Source organism: Alligator sinensis, unplaced genomic scaffold (assembly GCF_000455745.1).
Source record: "Alligator sinensis unplaced genomic scaffold, ASM45574v1 scaffold282_2, whole genome shotgun sequence".
Classification (NCBI taxonomy): domain Eukaryota; kingdom Metazoa; phylum Chordata; order Crocodylia; family Alligatoridae; genus Alligator; species Alligator sinensis.
In genome coordinates this window covers 3,560,520-3,580,803 of record NW_005841879.1, presented here as the reverse complement: position 1 = coordinate 3,580,803, position 20,284 = coordinate 3,560,520, and the positions used below count along the sequence as shown (strand labels likewise).

The 20,284-nt window shown below is 40.5% G+C and overlaps 2 protein-coding genes across 2 annotated transcripts in view; one reads left to right on the top strand and one right to left on the bottom strand.

Moving 5' to 3' along the window:
- The window catches only part of ATAD5 (ATPase family, AAA domain containing 5), a 21,522-nt gene extending 9,885 nt beyond the window's left edge, over positions 1-11,637 (top strand). The window contains exons 11-23 of the mRNA XM_025196237.1: positions 882-978; positions 1,411-1,496; positions 1,687-1,832; positions 1,940-2,087; positions 2,468-2,638; positions 2,953-3,071; positions 4,647-4,740; positions 5,045-5,109; positions 6,351-6,531; positions 7,675-7,868; positions 8,199-9,013; positions 10,386-10,553; positions 10,763-11,637. Of these exons, the coding sequence (XP_025052022.1) occupies positions 882-978; positions 1,411-1,496; positions 1,687-1,832; positions 1,940-2,087; positions 2,468-2,638; positions 2,953-3,071; positions 4,647-4,740; positions 5,045-5,109; positions 6,351-6,531; positions 7,675-7,868; positions 8,199-9,013; positions 10,386-10,553; positions 10,763-10,841 (2,363 nt within the window). The 3' untranslated portion in view covers positions 10,842-11,637. The remainder of the gene's footprint in view (positions 1-881; positions 979-1,410; positions 1,497-1,686; positions 1,833-1,939; positions 2,088-2,467; positions 2,639-2,952; positions 3,072-4,646; positions 4,741-5,044; positions 5,110-6,350; positions 6,532-7,674; positions 7,869-8,198; positions 9,014-10,385; positions 10,554-10,762) is intronic.
- A 5,756-nt stretch (positions 11,638-17,393) lies between these two features.
- The window catches only part of TEFM (transcription elongation factor, mitochondrial), a 4,106-nt gene continuing 1,215 nt past the window's right edge, over positions 17,394-20,284 (bottom strand). Inside the window, exons 2-4 of the mRNA XM_025196236.1 lie at positions 19,797-20,282; positions 18,701-18,847; positions 17,394-17,883 (exon numbers count right to left, since the gene is read on the bottom strand). Coding sequence (XP_025052021.1) covers positions 17,461-17,883; positions 18,701-18,847; positions 19,797-20,282 — 1,056 coding nt within the window. The 3' untranslated portion in view covers positions 17,394-17,460. The remainder of the gene's footprint in view (positions 17,884-18,700; positions 18,848-19,796; positions 20,283-20,284) is intronic.

Below are 20,284 nucleotides of genomic sequence, written 5' to 3'. Positions count from 1 at the left end.
CTGGTCATTAGCAGGTCCACAGAGAAACAAGAATATGGACAAGCTACTCTGAAGTTGTTAGTAATTTTAATGCCAGAATGGAGTAATTTTAAATCGATAATTAAGTCGTGATTTAAAATACTGGACTAAAATAATATTGATTTTAAATCTGTTTTACAGAGTTTCAGTAGAACTTGAAAAATTATGCTATTGCTTTTGTGTCTTTAGATTAAAATTTAAAATGAGCTGAAATATAAGTGCCACTTCTGGTATTCCCAATATAACAAAACAGCTGTAGGCTCTGAAAATTAGGCCCTAATCTTATAAACATTTAACGAGTTGCACAGTCTCATTAACTGCAAACTATGCTAGAGGATCTGATTTGGTTCAAGAATTTCGATGTTTCTTCTCTTGTAGATGTTCAGCAATATGGGAAGGTGAGGTAATCATAATTAACAGAATAAATTAATTGCTCATTAAACTTGTCCTTTGAGTATCTAAAGATGGTCATGGAGCCCTAGATTTGTTTTTGGTTTTTTCCATCCTGGATGAGCATTTTACATGTGAAACTTTTTTTTTTTTTTTAGACGAAAAAGTTACCTATTTAAAATGTGAAATTCAACTAACGAGGAATTACCTAGTGAGAGAAATAGGATTTCACTGTAGGAATTTCAGGCTGCATACAATGGGAAGAAAGTAAAGAACTGCAACATATAAATAAGAGACTTGAAAATTTTAAAAATATTTAGAATTTTTAATTTTTAAAATTAAATCCACCTCTGTTTAATTCCATGCACATAAGCAACTGGTGTGTTTACTTTTTTTTTTTGGATACAGAATTGTTTAAAATAAATAAAAATCCAGAAGTAGTCTTTTTTTTTTTTTTTTTTTTTTTATTCTAGGTATTGAAAAGGAAGATGTGCTGTGGACAGAAAAGTACCAACCTCAGGAATCCAGTGAACTTGTAGGGAATGCAAAGACAATTAAAAGATTACACGGGTGAGAAATGTATCCGTTGTTTTACCAAAATCAAGTATAACATGAGGTTTGATTTCCCCTTAACAAACAGTAGTTTACAGTAGGGGTATCAAACTTGCCTCTTGTAGCAGATTTGTCAGTTTCATTATTTGCATCAGTTGTGTTTGCTCAATCAAATGGAATATTTTGGAAGAGTGAATTCAAAATATGAGCTTAATAAACTCTAATAAAATACAGTATACTCAAACCATTTACTTTAGTAATTGAACATTCTTTAGTAATTGTTCATTTTGAATCCTTCCTAGTAGAATCTAGTAGATGTTTATACAGTTGATTTAGGTAAAAGGGGAAAGATTTTTTTTTTTTTTTTCCTGGGGGAAAAAACTCTGAACTATTCATCTTCACTTGGGATGCTTTATTGATTTAATTATTTCTTGTTTCCTCTCCTCAAAGTTGGCTGCAGGAGTGGAAAAGAAGAGCCGATTTAGAAGAAAAGAGAAATCAGAAAGTGGAAAAAGATGAGGGAAACGCCCAACAAGGTAGTGGGGATTTCCAAACCTCTTCCCGCCCCCACCCCTCCGCTTTTCAAAAATACGTTCTGGTTTTTTTGCCATTTATTTTAATTTGCCATGTTTCTAAATATGGAGACTAATCTAGATCATGCCATATTTGCCTCTGGCTTGACTCAGTGGTTCAAACTGTTTGTTTCCTTTTGAAATAATTCTGTAGATTCTTTGGATAGCATGGATTTTAAGGAAGACAAATCTGACAGTGAAGAAGAGATTGCTCTCTGTAATACTATGCTGATAACTGGCCCACCGGGTGTGGGAAAGACTGCTGCAGTGTATGCTTGTGCTCAGGAACTTGGGTTTAAGGTTTGTCTTTACTAATATATAATTAGGTATATATGTGTGTGTGTGTGTGTGTGTATACACATATATTTAATAAAAGGTATTTGAATTTATTTTAAATATTCTTGCAGATATTTGAAGTTAATGCCTCTTGCCAGCGCAGTGGTAGACAGATCTTATCTCAGCTAAAGGAAGCCACTCAGTCTCATCAGGTGGACAAGCAAGGTGTAAATGCACATAAACCTTGCTTCTTTAACAGTTGTAGCACCAAGTCCCCGAGTAAGTGTCATTTGTGTTGATCTCTTCCTTTTAGCAGTTGGTAGAAGAAAAGTAAAAGGCAGCATAAAAAGTGGTAAACTTGCATTCACCTTATTCTTTTAATGTTGGGAAATGTGGTTTGTTGATTTTAGGTGAAGCATACCCACATTTACTGAATTAAACTTTTTCCCCAGTATTTTTAATTTGACTGTTCCTAATAATACTTCTGTATTGGTGTGGAGTAGGAGGGAGAAAAGTTATTCTGACTATTGCTGCTTATTTTAAATTATCTTTATATTGCAGAGAGAATAGCTAAATTAAACCAGGCTTTCAGTTTATCAGAGTTGTCAGTTGGAGAAATATATTTTAAGCTTAAAACTAATGCAAACCCTGTCTTTTAGAAAAAATAAATTCTCCCAAGAAAATTGTTTCACCAAGGAAACCTCCACTTTCACCCAAAGGAACAGGAATAAAACGAAGTTTTCCTCCTAAAACACTAGCAAATTATTTTAAAGTATCTTCTAAGCCTAAGAATAATGAAGAAACAGTAAAATCTCAAGAAAAAAACAAAGGTAGGTATTACCATTTAATACGCTAGTTTGTCACCTTTTTCCATTTGCAGATAATCTTTCAGAGTTGCACAAATATTAAGGACTAATAATTAGGACGGTGACTAGAAAATCTGTTGTACTTGTGTTATGGTAGTTATGGAAGTTGATAGATATACTTTATGCATGAGTAGTGTCTTAGACTTCAATGGGACAGTTTAACATGTGAAACGTTATGCAGGTTTCCACAACTCTGCAGGACTAGGACTTTACATAGTAAAGTACTTGAATTGCTTTTTGGTTTTACATTCATCTCGTGGCTTGTTCTTAATATTCAGAAACTATACAAAAATCACCTGAAGAAACTGCGGATATTCAGATTAGATCAGTGAGCAAGGAAGTGGGAGGAGAGGAACTCAACAGAAAAAGTGCAACGTCTCTCATTCTTTTTGAAGAGGTAAACCTTAAATTGTCTGCGTGTTTTGGAAAATAAATATTTTCATGCTTAAATAATTTCTTTTCCCTTGAGACTCTGGGTAGATTTCAGTGTTAGGATTAGCAACTTTTGAAAAAATTCAGCTGGAAGTAATTTCACCCACTGAATTTTTTTTGCAAGCTTGGTCTATAAATATATATCCTAGATGCAACATCTAATGATCCAAACAGAAATATTTAACTATTATTTTGTAAATAGATGGATTCCCACCCCCAGGCCCATAACACAACTTTTGCTGTAAACCAGCACTTTTATTAGCTGGAAAACTCTATTAACCGACATCCAAGGAATGTGGCAAAAGTGAAACCGGAAGTACCACTTCGGGAGGATTTCCTGTTTCGCTGCCATGAGCCGAATTTTTCTTTGCCGCTTCTTTGGCCCACGGCCCAGGGCAAAGCAGCCTGCGCAGGCCCCCCCGTCCCCCGGCACACTGATGCCGGGGAGCATACCAGACAGTGCACATTTAATTAACTGGCATCCCCCATTCCTGGGGGATGCCGGATAACAGAAATTTTACTGTATTTCTTTTTCCTCTTTCCTTTTTTCCCCCTATACTTCACACAAAAAGCTAACATTTGCCCCCAAAAAACTGTTTTGGGCTGTAGACTAAAGAGTGAGAAATTACAGCCCAAAAGCAACTTAATGTTAAGGATACTTGTCTTATTTCTAGAATGTCATAATTGCTATGATATAAAATAAAATATTGTTAGATTTGAATATAGAGAAGACTGCTAAAACCTTTTTTGCACCTACTACAAATAGTGTGTACATATCTAATGAACTTCATTTGGAGTGGGTATATTTCCTTTATTTAAATATGTTTAGGAAAAAATGTTATTTGTACAGCTTTCCCTCGATTTTATGTGGCACATGCATTCCCAGAGAACAGCGCTTAAATTCGCTGGGCTCTTCCCGGGGGGGCACAGGTCCCTGGATCTGTACACAAAATGACAGCAGGTTCCCGCTGCAGGCTGGGGCTAGTGGCGGCACCAGACTCTTCCCAGTGATTGGGGCGGGCCACACAAGCATCGGGAACAGCCTGGTGCTGCTACCGGCCCCAGCCTCCAGCAGCAGCCTGCTGTCGTCCCGCGCACAGATCCGGGGGCACGCACTCCCTGGGAAGAGCCTGGCACAGCCCGGAGCCCTCCCAGGGTGGGGCGCACAGCAGCAAGAGGCGCATCCCCCCCCATGACAGTTCCGTCTGCAGCTGGCACAGACTGCTCCTGGGGCCACTTCAGCTGGGGCTGGGGTGAGTGGAGCTACGGCCCTTTCTTCTCCCCCCACAGACATACCTGCTTGGGGGGCAAGTGGGGGTGTGCCTATGCTGATTGCATAACAGCAAATTTACCTTGCCCATAATGAATTATGGGTTTAAATATGCTCATTGCATAAGAGCAAATTCGCATATAAAGAACCCACATAAATCAGGGAAAACCATGTAATCAGTAAAAGCTGGACACTACAGCCGGAATACATTACAGTACTATTTTCATAAGCTATCATTAAGCATTTTTACATATTTGGTACTTCCCATAGGTTGATATAATCTTTGATGAAGATGCTGGGTTTTTAAGTGCAATCAAGACTTTCATGGCTACTGCAAAGAGGCCTATAATTCTTACTACAAACGGTGAGTGTCCCTTGTCTCCAGTAATGGGACCCTGTAGGCATTTAAGGTCGACTCGTATGAAGTAGAGTATTGACTAGGAGCGAGCAGAATACGATTTGTGACCGCAAAAGTTAGTGAAACTCTAATTCTCTATGCAAGCACAAACTGTTTCTGTTAAGTTTGTGAGGTTTGTACAAAGAATAAATGCTAAATATATTTTAGTATTTAGGTAAAAATACAACACTTTCTTTTTCTTTCTTAAACAAAAGATAAACAATTTTGAAGAGGAAAATTTCACCAAATTTAATTTGTACCTTTCGTGCAGATCCAACTTTTAGTTTAATGTTTGATGGATACTTTGAAGAAATCAACTTTAAAATACCCCCTCTGGTAAGTCTCTCTGTTTTTGACATGCAGATCCCTTGTTTGGATTTAATTGGTAAAATTGAAAATCGTATGTTTTGAGATTTGCAATTGAAGCTAATATGTTGATTTTAAAAACACGTGCTGTTCATTACAGTCCTTAAAAATGTGACTTATTTCTTTTTACTGCACATAGAATTAATTCTATCTTTTAGCTAGAAAGCTGACAGGCGTATTTGCATACCTGAATATTTGAGAGAGGGTTTTGTTTTTTTTTAAATGTCCTTCATAATCAAACTGTCCAAGTTTTGTAAGGGAAGATTTTTTACATCTGTAGTAGTTACACTTCAAAGATCTGAATTTAACAGAATGAATCAGGCACTGACAATGAAAGAAATATTAATCTAGTGATATTTTTATTAAAGGAAAGAGTCCAGTACATGACAACATTCTGTATTGGCAGATTGCTTCAGTTAAGGGCAAGTGTAAATTATATAATGTGTTTAAAACAAAAAAAGGAAACATCAATGAAAAGGATCTTTTTATCACTTTCCAATATCTAGATTTTTAAATCTACAAGGTCAACTGAAGATAACAAAATTAAAGGACAAATGTTCTTTTTAAACTGGGCTGCTCATGCCTTTTTGTGGAATTCGGGAGCACAAGTGCTTGAAGAGCCCAGGTAGAAAAAGCTTGGTGTCGTTTGCCATAAGTCCAGTTCTGTGAAGGCTTCTTAAGAGTTAACGCAGTGGGTCTGAGTTGAGGTTGGGTATTTTAAAAGCTATCTATTAGCCATTATAATACACTCCTTCCATCCCCTCTTAAACTGTAGTAAATAAAGGCTAGTTGTTCTTTTTTTCTGCAGAGGGACTCGCCAAATTTATGCTCTGTACATTTCCTAGGTGTCCCTGCCCCAAAGTAATATGTGATACCAATAATTAAAAGGTTGAGCTAGAAGTTTTATACTTTTTTTTACAGGCAGTAAATATGGGAAATAGTTTTAAAATAGATCGAGTCTTATTAGATTCCAGCAGATTTTGCTATATTGTGTGTGACATGACTTCCAAGAATAACTTAGTTATGGTCAAAAGGCTAACAAAAATTAAAAGAATTGGAAAACTCACTTCTATAGTTCATAGCTGTTTCTCCATTGTCACACAAATGGATTGAATTTTTCCAGTACATAAGACCAGCCTTTTCCGGTAACTTGCCATAGTCTAAATGGACAAATACATTTAACAGGTTTTTTATCTGACATTTTATTTTAGATAAATGCTGCTAGCTATTTGCAGGTGCTGTGTCTGGCTGAGAATCTACGAACAGATATAAAAGACTTAGCTACTCTGCTAACTACAAATAACTGTGATATCAGACAGAGTGTTCTCTACCTACAATTTTGGATTAGAAGTGGAGGTGGATGCTTGAAAGAAAAAGGTGTAGCACTTCACGGTAAGTTAATCCAGAGTAAAATAATGGCCAGGATATTAAAATCTTTATACTAAAATGAAGAATGTACATGTTTTATGCAGGAGTTGTTACCAATCATTCATAATTATTTAACTTCCTGAAAGAAGTTGAGACAGTGATCTAAAGTCCCACAGTATAGTCACAGTAACTAAAGGACTAGAAGTCTGCATTTATTACATTTGTTCATTACCTATCACTGTGGTATCTGATACCAGGAACTTTCGCAGTTGTTACCCCTTACTCTTCTTTCCTGTGAGTAACAAGAGTAGGCCAGTTCCCTCTCGACATGGAGAGTAAGTCATACAATTATAGCAAAAATCATCCTGGGGCTGCAGTTAGTTCACCACAATATCTTGCTGCTGTTCTTGTTGATGAAGCAGAATTGAAGGATAAGGGGGAATAGAGGAGAGAAAGCTGAGGGAGGAGGGAATAGAGGAGGGAATGCAGGCAGATCAGAACTGAGGGCTAGGGAAAAGGAACGGTTCGCAGAACCTTTTCCCATAAGGAAGCAGTACATGGATTTTCAGCCAATGAGAGAGGAAGAAACCAAAGCAGGATACAAAGAGCAAGAAACAGCATTTCTCAACCCATAGGTCTTTAATGTATGAAAGGGTTGCAGACAAACTTTAAAAAATGGATTCTCCTTTAAAGAAGGAAAAACGTGGGAAACTGTGGCCTCTCCCTTGCAGGCTGTCAGCATTCCAGCCTGCTCGGGGCTGCTTGGGGCCCCCATTCCCCCCACCACAAACTGGGGGCAGGGGGCAGCGAGTTGGGAGTGAGGGGCACTGTGTCAAGACTGGCCATCAATGTTTTATAATTGGGTCCTGGTACAGAAAAGGTTGAGAAACCCCTGTTTAGGAAAGTACTAGTAGTAAAGGGGGAAGAAAGGAAAAGTTAAGAAAGGTAGAGTGAACAAACTGATAGGATTGTCAGAAGAAAGAAGAGGGAGGAGAACAAAATTAAATTAGTAAAATTCAAGATTACAGCAAGATGAGACTTCCAGTTTAAAAACTAGGTTTTATTTCTTTAGCTTGGAAAAGAATGAGCAGAATCAAAAAAGGGATAATGTCTTGGCCCCAGAATTTTTCATGTCATTGTAAACTAAATGTGGTATCTTTTGTGTAGGAAGAGGAGGAGGCCGAGAGACAAATGGATCAGATCAGTTAACTCTTACTGAAAAGACGGATTCAAAGAGTGGTGCTCCTCAAACTGATATACATCTTCAGAAGCTTCCAAAATGTGATACAGGCTGCATAGAAACTTTGCTTGGCCTTAAAAATATTTTTTTGCCCTCGGAAGATTTGTTTACATTTCTCAAGGTATTTTTGTAATTCTGGTTGCTAAAGTTTTGAAGAAAATTGTATCTGAAGAATGGGTTTACAATGCATTATGTAACAATTTTCAGTACTATTTAGAGTAGGCATGTTTAGCAACAATCTTTAAAATGTTAATTTGTACCTAAGGAATTAAAAACAGGTAGGTTCAGTCAAGCTAACAATCAGGCCGTCAGTTCTTTAGTTAATTGACTGGTAAGCCATGAATATTTCTCTAATATCTTTGTCTTTGTAACTTAAGTGTGGTTTACATTTAATTGATTGAAAACTACTGTGAAATTAAGCACATTTTTTTAAAATTTAATGTTTTCACAGCATAAAATCACGACAACAGAAGACTGGAATAAATTGATAAAACTGCTCTTAGAATTCCAGATGAAGAAAGTGGATTTCATATATAGCAATCTTGAGTCTATTCTTCCTTTACCAGTTCAGATTCTTCCAAAGCCAACACAAACATTTAACCCTTTATTTGAAAAGGCTACAGCAGTTTCTTCAAATGAGAGATCCCTTGATCAGCTGGAAAAAGCTAGCCCTGTGAAAAAGTCTAAAAGGACAAAGAACCAGAGAAGGCTAGCTTTATTGGATGATAGTGACTTATTTGATAATGAATTGAACTACTCTGCTGAATTTATAAGCTTGTCATCAGACGGTCCTAAATCATGCTTAGAAAAAAACCCAGATGAATTAAAATTTAGGATGAATAAAGAAGAAAAAGTTAAAATCCCAGCAAGGAAAAAAAGCTCTGCTCTTGTTTCTAATTGCCTGCATTCACTGACTGAATTTGTGGATGACATGTCTTTCTTAGATTGCTGTCTACGCACTAATGTAAGGGAGCCCAAGGAATATTGTAGAAATGAAGGGTTTAATTGGACACATGGAAAAATTAAAAATGGTCTCTGTGATGAGCACAGTACAGAAGATAGTGATTGGTGGAGTTTTCAAAGCTGTAGTGAACTCAAGGCAGCCGTTGAAGCACTCAGTTTTAATAAGTGCTTTGTTAATATTTCACAAGATGTGGAAGCCTCCTTGAATCCTAAAACACTAGGAAGTGATCAAATGGAGGAACTTACTTTGCGTATTTCAGAAGAAAGAAATAATATATACTTTGGTCAATCAGCTGATTCGAGGTAAGACCAGTGCCTCACTTGTTTCCTGGAATACTGTACAAGTAGTGGTTGGAGGAAGAAGGTTCACTTCTGTCTCTGCTGATCAGTGCTGAAACTTTTTCAGATGTGGACTTTTGCTTATAAACAGCTAAATATGGCCCATCCTTTCTTTCTGTTCCAGAAAAGATGCAAGAAAAGGATTTCATTTTTTTAAAATGTTCCTTTTCCCAACTGCTTGGGTTTATTGCCAAAGTGATGTCCATGACTATGCTGAGGTTGGGTAGTAGCACCATTCTAGTCTACTGCAGGAAATTAAAGCTGTTTTTTCTCAAGACCTAGACAATTAAATAGTTTGCTGTGGGGTGTCTTAATCCTTCAAGCACTTATACATGTGAATAACTCTTAACCATAAGTTAGACAGTCCAAATAGTATATTGGTATTATTAGATCTGGAGTGGGGAATGTATCAGCTGTGGATATCTTTGTAGTTGTAGCATATGCCCTTAAAACCAAGGGGAGAAAAACCTCAAATATAATATTCAATTAGCAAAGACATTTTGTTTTCACTGTTAATATAAAGGATTAGTTTTTAATAAATTAGCCACTGTTTTATCCCAAACTTTGTTGCATAGATTAACAAATAATTCTTTTACAAGTATTTAAATAGGGCAATAAATGAATTCCTAAGCTGCTATTAACGCATCCTTTTTTTGAAGAAGTCAGTGTGTGAAAGATTAAAAAATCAGTTGTATATATTGAGAGAGCTTTTATATCATGATTCAAAACCTAATTTGCATGTGCACTGTGACACTATACAGTTGCTGTTCTGATAGTGGGAAACCTGAATGTTGATAAACTTGTAACTGGCACTTTATTCCTGACCAGAATGGATGCCTTGATATGTTCAGGCTCAGGGTATGTGTTTAAACCACCTATACATGATCACTGTAGCTGTAAAAACTTCTCCCTAAACTTTTTTTCTGTGGTTTAACCTGGAGGATTTAGAGAGCAGACAACTTCTACTTAGCGCTGTGTAATTAATAATAATAGTACAGGGGTGCGCAAAATGTGGCCTGCAGGCCAGATGCAGCCCACCAGGCCACACTATCCAGCCTGCGGGGCCCCTAAAAAATTAGAAAATTAATATTTATCTGCCCCTGACTGCCTGTCATATGGCCCTTACTGGCTTATGAAAACTCAGTAAGCAGCCCTCCGCCCAAAATAATTGCCCACCCCTGTGATAGGTTGTGTATTTCATGGACCACTTTTGTATGATTACACCTTTTAATGAGACCTAAAATCAATGTTTTTGGTATTCATGGTATTCAAATGTCACCATTTTACTCATTAAAGAGTAACACTAAGTATGTCTCTCTTGTTTCTGTCTCTTTAGTATTCACAGAAAAGCAGAGAAGAGACTGGAAATTATCCAAACTGTGTTTTCGAGTAGAACTCTGTTACACCTGTGTAACAGGCAAGCTAGCATAGTGGAATACCTACCCACACTCCGTAGCATCTGTAGATCAGAGAAACTTAAAGAACAGGGGAAACTCAAAAGAAGGTAGGTTTTAGGTTGATCTGAATCTGCTGTGTTTTGCCATGCAGTAGCATTTGTTAAATTTCGTTACAACCTTTTTTTTTTTCTTCTGGAATTTCAGAGGGGAGGGGAGATGGATTCAGGACCTACTTCTCTCATCAGTACACTAAAAATTACTGCTTTTTTTTCTTAATGGACTTCTTTATTTCTTTCTGCTCTTTATTTTTTAACAGGTTTCTGCATTATCTGGAAGGAATTCATCTTGAAATACCAAAAGAAACAATGAGCAGTTTGGCAGCCGAATTCCCTTAGAGTGTTTTGACACCAGAAGTGCCTTGTACAGTGGGTCTATATGGTACTTGCCACAACCTGATTTTACCATATTAATTTTTTGTACATTCAGAGAGACATTTGTATATTAAATTTTTATATAAGTATTTAAAAACACAAACTGTATATATCTGCTGTGGTAGTATTGCCCTCCATGGCCAAAATGGTGGGTTCTTTTGGTGTGCGTTTTAAGTGAGCTCAAAAGTGTTTTAGTTTGTGCAGGTATCTGGACCACTTCATATTACTTTGGATTGCTGCACTGAAAGTGCACATTCAAGTAAGGACAAGTGATCCATGTTTCTGGTGGCTGGTGTGTTTGGGGAATGAGTCACCGTCCCAGTATCCACTCACAGCTAGGGCTTCACAGAATTGCAGTCTGGTGGTTCCACTCTGGATCTTCGAATAGTGGAGAAAACCAGCATGATGAAAGACTAGCAGAAACTTTAAAACTGGAAGCCTTTAATCACACAACAGTGAGTAGTGGGAGGGGAGAAGGCAGTAAAAAAGTCTTTGAAGTGATATGTCTCGGGGTATATGGATCTACTTCATTATATTCATGTATTTGTCTTTTAAAGATGTCAGGCCAGTATGTTTATCTCCAACGTGGTGAAGAAATACTGTAGCCCAAGAGATGGGATTCAAAGAATTGGCAAGATTTTTTGTAAATAATATTTTTATACCTGCATCACTTTTGGGTTTAGTAATATGTAAACTATTGATAGTCTTGTATATTGCTTTTTATTGTATTTTATATTTGATAAAGACTTCAGCCTGGTTACCTGTGCTTGAATCTGTTTCATGACTTGAAATAAATCTGTGGGTGAGACATTTGTACCACTTTTAAATAATTTTGCTACTTGAAAAGTCAGACTTTAGAGTTTAGGATGGTGTCTGTGGCCTGAAGGATTTTCCTAAATGAAACTTCTCTAATTATGTTTTTCATGGATCCTGTCACACTTGAGCTGTTTTTTCTAAGATTAATAAGCCCAGTATAGAGGTGTAAAATTGCACCTCAGTTCATCAAATACTGCTGTAATTCTTGGGAAGACCAAAGTTTAGCCCACACTGCAACTGTTACCTCTCCTCCTCTGATCTTGCTTCTTTCTTACACTTCACCTGTGAACATGCTTTTGGATACAGTAAATTTATTTGTCTGAAACTGTTGTATGCAGTTTATCTCTCCTGTGGCTGAGTAGCCAAGCATTTGGAGCCACAGCAAGCGGCTTATATTAATCAGTGTTAGTTTAAATCTCGAGTTGTAGCAGTGGCCTAGGCTCTGCAGTTTTAGAAAAACTATATTCCCGCTGTTTGTAAATGTGTACTTGTTTTCACAGTGTCTCATTAGGGCATCATTTTATGAAGAGTTGTACAAAGGTTTTAATACCACACCACCTATTCCTCTTCCAGAACTTAAGCCTAATTATAATTTTCCAATTAGAACATCCATGACCCTTCCTTCTCCTCTAAAACTTGCTAAAGAGCAGAAGAAACCTATTAAAGGAAAGCATTTTTTAGGAATGGAAACATCAGATATAACATGATGGTAAATATTGAAATGCAGATAAAGGTATTGGATTTCTTTTTTTGTAAATCTTCCCCTTTTTCTCTTGAGCCTTACCCAAAGGGCAGATTTACTTTCTGGATTGCAACTGGAATTAAAAGTGCCATGGTGGGTTGCCACACCTGTTCCCTCTTATTAAGAATTTTGCTGAACAACACACAGATTGGTAACAAGATATATAATGCAAAAGAGTTAGCCTCTTGCTTTTTCTGTTCCTTTCTTCTTGCATTCAGAAAAAGTTTACGCTTGAATTTTCTTTCCTGTCATATGCTGCACTTCCACTAGCATGCTAGTAATCTGTACTTAAACTGTTACTTATACTATACCACTCCCAATTGGGTAATATTAATTTTATGGTTCATCTAATTGTAAGTTGCTTTACAATGTACACGGTACAGAGTAACAATACATTAGCATATAGTAGCAGGAACCAGACCCGTTATGGTGCTTAAGCAGCGAGATGGTTCTTGTGTAAAAGAGTTTATGTTCTAAGAGACGAGACAGACCACAAAAGCAATCTGAAGTTCTTAGTTTTCCATCTCTCCAGCTAAGAGTCACATTCTTGCTTGGTCTGCACAAGAACATTAAAAACAAGGAAAAAATATAAAGGGGTACATGAGCTGAAACTTTGAGAGAGAGGGGATACACTTGTTAAAAAAGTTGAAAACCCCTGCCCTAGCATAATACTGCTTTGCTTTTATTTACGAGGAACCCAAAGCTCCAAAAAAATGTCCAGGATGCTCAGTTGCTTCCTCATTTTCCCATTGGTGGGAGGCAGACTTTGTGTGTCCCAGGCCTGACCTTTGCAGTTTTAATTGTACTTTTCAGCCACTTCCTTGTAGGGTGTGGAGTCTTCCACACAAGTGCAGAGTAACTGTACCACACTGTTCTTCTGATCTGGCTACTTTGCTGGAATAAATGACTACAAAATGTGCAGCATCTATTACTTTGTTTGGTAAACAGGCTTGTGTGTATGAACAGCAGGTATCCTGCTTTTCTCTTTAAAAATTGCAAATTCTCTGATGGAAAAACCCCAAATCTGTGATTTAAAATTAAAGGGGGGGGTGAGAGAGAGTTGAACATAATGTTTTATTGATATATTTACAGTTTTAAAGCAATTTGGAAGTCTACCAGTGCTTCAATCACCTATAAAATATATTCTAAATACCTGTATATTTTGGCATTTGATTTGCATAGACATTAGGGCTGGAAGGGACCTCAGAAGATTGAGTCCAGCCCCCTGCCCCAAGGGCAGGAAGGCAGCTGGGGTCAAAGAATCCCAGCAAGGTAAGTGTCCACCACCTCTGGAGGGAGCCTATTCCAGGCCTTGGGGGCTTGGACAGTAAAGAAATTTTTCCTCCTATCCAACCTAAAACGGTCTTGGAAGTTTGTGACCATTGGTCCTTGTCATCCCTTGGGGTGCTCTGCTGAACAGACGTTCCCCCAGATCCTGATGCACACCCCTGATGTACTTATAGGCAGCCACCAGGTCCCCCCGAGCCTGCGCTTTTCCAGGCTGAAGAGTCCCATGGCTCTCGGCCTTTCTTCATAAGGTCTGTTCTCCTGACCTGATCATGTGTGGCTTTCCTCTGGACTCTCCCAAGCTTCTCCACATCCTTCCTGAATTGCAGAGCCCAGAATTGGATGCAGTACTCCAGCTGTGGCCTCACCAAGGCTGAGTACAGCAGGAAGATGACATCCTGAGATTTACTTGAGAAGCATCTATGGATGTAAGCCAGAGTTTAGCCTGCTTTACCAGCTGTGACATCACATTGGTGGCTCATGTTCATCTTGTGGTCAATCGTGACCCCCTTGGGCCTGGGTTTGGGGGGGCATACCCCGGCGGAGCCTATAAGCATGCTGCGGGGGTTTCCCTGCCCCCCCCTCCTCCCCCCCGTGGAGTACCTTACATTTGTCAGTATTGAAAGTCATCAGGTTTGTATCCACCCACTTTTTCAGTCTATCCAAGCCAGCCTAGATCACCAGCCTAGCCTCCGGTGTGGACACTACCCCAAAGTTTGGTGTTGTCGACAAACGTGTCAGAAGTGGACTGGCCCAGTATCCACATCATTAATAAAGAAGTTAAAGAGAGCAGGTCCAAGGACAGAGCCTTGGGAGATGCCACTGGTCATGGAGTGCCATGATGATTCGCTTCCGTCGACCACCACTCTCTGGGTCCAGCCTCAGAGCCAATTCCCCAGCTATCAGACTGATGTAACCAAGGCCACAGCTGGCCAATTTTTCCAAGAGGAGCTCATGGGATACCAGATCAAAGACTTTTTTAAAATCCAGATATATGATGTCAATCTCTTCTCCCTTGTCCAGGTGGTATGTCATAGATGGAAATGAGATGGATCTTGCCGGACCAACCCACAACAAACCCATGCTGGCTGTCCCTCAGGATGTTGCCATCAGCCAGCTTGTCAAAAATGGTCTTTGATTTTTTTTTAATTTTTTTTTTTTTCCAGAATCTTTCCAGGGATTGAGGTCAAGCTAATTGGCCTGTAGTTCCCTGGATCTACTTCCCTCCCTTTCTTAAAGATGGGCACCACATTGGCCTACTCCCAATCTTCAGGTACTTCACCTGAGTGCCAGGAGTTTTTGAAAATCTTTGCCCATGGCTGGGCTATGACTCCTGCCAGCTCCTTAAGTACTCTGGGATGTAATCTTTCAGGACCAGCTGACTTGAAAGTGTCCAGCCTCTCAAGGTGTTCCTTTATAAGGTCCACACCAACGCTGAGTATAAATTCGCCTCACCCTGGCCGTCCTGCATCTTGCTAGGCACGGCAGACCCTTCGGGTTGATGAAAAACCAATGCAAAGTATCCATTAAGCAGGCTGGCTTTTTCCTGGGTGTTGGTTGTCAGTTGTCCTATTTGGTTGAGCAGGGGTCCAGTGTTACCCTTGATTTTCTTCTGATTCCCCACATATCTGAAAAAGGACTTTTTATTGTCCTTTATACATGTACCCAGGTGGAGTTCGGTTGCAGCCTTGGCTTTCCTGGTTCACTCCCTACAGGCACAGACCAGTGCAGATTAATCCTCCTTTGTGGTAATTCCTATCTTCCATCCTTTATAAGCCTCTCTCTTTTGGTGTAGGAGGTTGAGCCTTGGCTGAGCCAAGGGGGTTGCTGTGCCCTTTTATTACCTTTCCTCCGAGTGGAGATGGACATCCCTTGTGCTTCCAGGATCACTCCCTCAAGAAACGACCACTCCTCTTGGACTTCTCTCCCTGCCAAGTCTTGGTCCCTTAGGGCCTTGACAACAAGCCTCCTGAGCTTATCAAATTCAGCTTTCCTAAAGTCAAGAACTTCTGCAGTGCTGACTGACTTGCCAGCTTTGCAATGGATAGTAAAGGCAATTGGCTTGTGGGCACTGTCTCCCAGCTTTCCTTTGATTTTTAAGTTGCTGACTAGATCATCCCCTTTAGTCACTACCAGGTCCAGCAACGCTTTACCTCTTGTTGGTCCATAGACTTCTTGGGGCTGGTAGTTCGTCCATACACGTGAGGAAGCTCTGCAATTGTTCAGATTTGGCAGAGTGCTCTTCCCACAGGATGTCCGGGTAGTTGAAGCCTCCCATGACAACCCTGCACCGAGAGCATGGAGCCTCAGCCAGTTCCCTGGTGAATTCCTAGTCAATCTTTTTTGTTTCTGGTTAGGGAGGCTATAGCAGACTCATACCATTGTGTCCCCTGTGTCATATTCCCCACCTATTTTAACCCAGAGGGTATCTAGTTGTCCACCCTGAGTGCCAATGTCGGCTTGCAGGGATACGTAGCGTTCCTTGACATACAGCTACACCCCCACACCTTTTATCTGCACAATCTCTCCTATCCGAGATAGCTGCCTATACCTGTGGCTCTGTCATAGGTGGAGTCCCACCACATGTCTGTTATCCCTATGAGATCAGTCTTTCTTGTTTAGTAGGACCAGTTCCTCCTGTTTATTCCCCAAGCTCTTGGCATTGGTGTACAGACATGTAAACATCCCATTGGGAGCCCAAGGCTTCCTCATATTCTCAGGTGGACACCTTTCCAGGGCTGCGGTAGGAGTGGAAGCCCTGGGTGACCTAACCTGTTGGTTTTATAGGTATTGCCTAGCGGGCTTGCTTTGGTGGTTGTCCACCCATCCCCCAGCAGGCTTAGTTTAAAGCCCAGTCAAACAGGTCAGCCATTCTGGCTGTGCCCAGTGAAGTGAGGTGGAGGCCATCTCTTCCCAGCAGACCGCTGCCTCTCTCACCGAAGAGTAGACTGTGATTGTGGGAACTGAAGCCTTCACAATGACACCAGTGTCAGTCTTTGGCTGACCAGCTCGATCCGTCTCGTTCTGCAGCCCATGACCCATAACTGGGAGGATAGAGGAAAAAGCCATCTGTGCCCCTAAGCCCTGTAGCCATTCATGACCTGGCTGGAACTGCTCAGTCATGTCATTCATGCCCCCATAGATAAGGAGCATAGGGAAGTGGGTTTTTCATCATGGAAAAATCAGAGCTTCTGCTGCCACCCTCACTTACCAGGACTTGGGTCCAGCTGCAGTTGTCCCCCTGCTCCCCCTGTGCAACAGGACATGGGTCCAACTGTGACTGTTCCCCCTGCTGCTTTGTGACAGTAAGCAGCCCTGCCCCTGCTGTTGCACCTTACTCCCAAGCTACAGCCCCCCCCAGACCTGACCCACAGCCCTTTCCCCCACTTCCATCACCCTGCCTGGCTGTATGGTGTGTGCACAGGCAGGCACATGTGATGCCCCTGCCTCTGCTTACCCTCCCCTGCCTAAGCAGCTCCTTGCTAGGGCAAGCTGGAAAGTGCCAGGAAAAACTCTGATGCAGAGCACAGCAAAATCCCAGATGTTAGTTGATATTTAAAAAAACAAAAACAACACTTGACAGAGATGGGAGGACCCAAAAAGAGGACATGTCCAGGAAAACCCTGATGTATGGTAACCTTAGCTATATGTAAAGTAAGAGGAAACAGATGTTCAGTTAAAATACAACATTCAGTTTACTTTGGCTCTACAACAGTAAGAGATTCAAGTAATGTTGTTTCATATTAGGAGTTCATAAAAAGCTAGTGCCTGTAGTAGGGAATCGCACATCTCCTCCTCCCTGTTTTGTGCAACTGAAGAAAGTAAACTTCTATACACCTCCACCTTGTTCAGGGGAAAGGATATTCGTGGCTGTTCTTGGGTAGCAGATTCTAGGAGAAGTTGCTTCACAAGATCCATTCCACTTGACCGGAAATCTCCTACCATCAACCCAAAGTGTTTTCCTACAGCAGTTCGGGGCATGCTTATTATTTGGTTCTGGACATCTAACATCAGTGTTTTATGTAACAAGGTATACAGCATAGCTTCTATCGTGCGAAGATGTAATATTATAGGAAACATATTTATATTCTTAGTGGAAAGTACTTTTTTTTCCAGAACATAAACATCAGCTTTAGGAAGTTTGGAAACCACTGAAGAAATCTGGGGAGGAGGGAGAGAGAGAAAAATATGCACGTTAGCTAGAACGCTAGCTAAATCAGTTGAACTAGAAACCAAAATCAAAAGATTTCTTAACTAGCGTATTTCAGATGAGTGACTGTTATTAGGTATTTGTCATAAGAAACTATATAATTAAAGTACTAAGCTGGCAAAAAAGGATTGCAGTTTTCATCAAGTTTTATTGAAATGTTAACAAAAAAAAAAAAATGAGTAAGACGCATCAAATTGAAAACTTCTTTCCAGTTCTCCTCTTTGCCACTTTAAAAAATGCCTGGTTAAGTCTAAATGTTATTTAGAATTATTGAAGAATGTGGAGAAGGCTGTTCACCTTCTTGCAGCCACACATTGCACTAGTAACAAATCACAGCTCATAACTAGAGTGCAAGAAGGACTGTTACAAGCAGCTCCTCCTCACAGCTTCTGAATTTTTCTAAATACTTCAGGTCTTCTGGTACAAGAGAGGTCGCATCTTTTTTGTGGAGCTCTAGTTTTGTTTACCTGCAGAGAGTTCAAGACAAGTGTTGAAAAAAGTAGCTCTGCCACTTGAGTGCTGTATGCATTGCCAATAAACAAGCTTTTTAAGGCTATATCTCATACAGATTCCTTTTGCAAGTCTGTCGATTTTCTATGTGCAATCCATAGAATAAACCAGCAAAGTAAATAGTGCTTAGAGACAGAGCTTAGAAAAGGTCTCCCTTGGAACATGAAGTACATTTTTTTTTATGTATTATAAAAATGAGTGAGTAAAAATTAAACTTGAAAGTTTATTTTAAAAACATCCAGAAGACCTCCTACTTACATTTTCCAGATACATTGCTGGCTGATATGTTCCCTTCATAAATGTGAATTTTTTTTGCTGCCAGCTGTGAACTGCTAAGCTGCGATCCACGTGAGCCCATGCAATTTTGCGGGGGCCAAAAACAATAGACACAATGCTAGATAAAGCCTAAATAGGAGAAAGGTGGTGTCAGTTTTTTCAGCAGTTAATATCTCCAGCCTTCTGATGGTGTATGTATGAATTATGTGCTGAATATTATTTAATAGCTTAGGTGAAAATACCACCTTTTACACAACTATACACAGTTCTGGTTAATAAAACATCATTTCTAGACATGTTAAACTTAGAGCACTAACAAAAATTATTCTGAAAATAAGAGTGGTTTCTTAGATCAAATGGGTCAGGACTGGACACAGGCATGGGTGAACCGGGCAGGGCCCAGACAGAAGGGGGCCTGAAAATGGTGAAAATAAGGATTATTATGATCATTATCTCTGGTGAAGGGGGGACCGATACAGGTTTCCCTTGCTTTATGCAGGTCCTGTATGTGCGAATTCACTCTTATGTGATAACCGTTTTCATATAAAAAGTTAGTTACATGCAAGGTAAATTCACTTTTATGTGATCGGTGTGGTGGAAGCCCCCAGTCAGCTGCTTTGTGCGGTGCCTTGTGAGAGTGACGTGCACCAAAACACAGTCTCTGGTGTACACCTGTTCTCCTCGCTTGTTGTCTGAAATACGTGTTTCTGTAGTCACCATCCCCATTATTATAGTGCCCTGTGCTTGCACGTGCTGTCTGTTGTCGGCAAGTACCAACACTGTCTTGTAAAATGGGCCTGGGGGTCAGTACAGTCGAGATCTTGGGACATATCCCTATTGGTGACATTGTAAAGTGGGTTCCCTTTATACGAATTCGAGCTATGCGCCATTTTCCAGGAACACACGTACAGCATAAAGCGAGGGAAACCCGTCCGAAAAGTTCACCTGGGGCCACCAGGGGTCTAGGTACCGTGCTGAAATGGCTACGTGCCTGCAACGTGCAAGCGGCTACATGCCTGCAAACAGCTACGTGCCCGCAACCGTGCAACAGGCTACATACCTGCAAACGGCTACATACCTCTACATTTTTGATTTTAGGTTTAAAGAACCTCCTTGACAATTTAGCGCCCTTCATTTTTCCCTTTCTCCTCTCCGTTTCCTCAGATGAATCCAGAATAAAGTTGCAGGCCTTAACCAGGGTGTCCCGTTGCAAGAAAGGCACGTTCAGTAAGCTCGGCAAGTCCCCAAAGGGCCCGTGCTGCAGGCGGTACTCGATGATGTCGGCCGGCCGGGTGCCGTGCAGCTCTCCGATGGCGGCCAGCTCCTCCTCGGACGCGGCGTTGAAGGCCTGCAGGACGGCGGCCTGCTGCTCCGAGGAGAACAGCGCGCCCAGCGGCTTCTCGGGCCTCTCCGTGCTCCCATCCGTGGCGGGGGCGCGGGGGCGGTCCTGCTGCAGCGCGGGGCCCAGGGTCTTCAGGCCGGCCCGACAGCGCAGGGGCTGCAGCCAGGACGCCGCCGCGCCGAGGCGCAAGAGAAAGCTTCCTGGGGAAAGAGGCAGAGGACGCC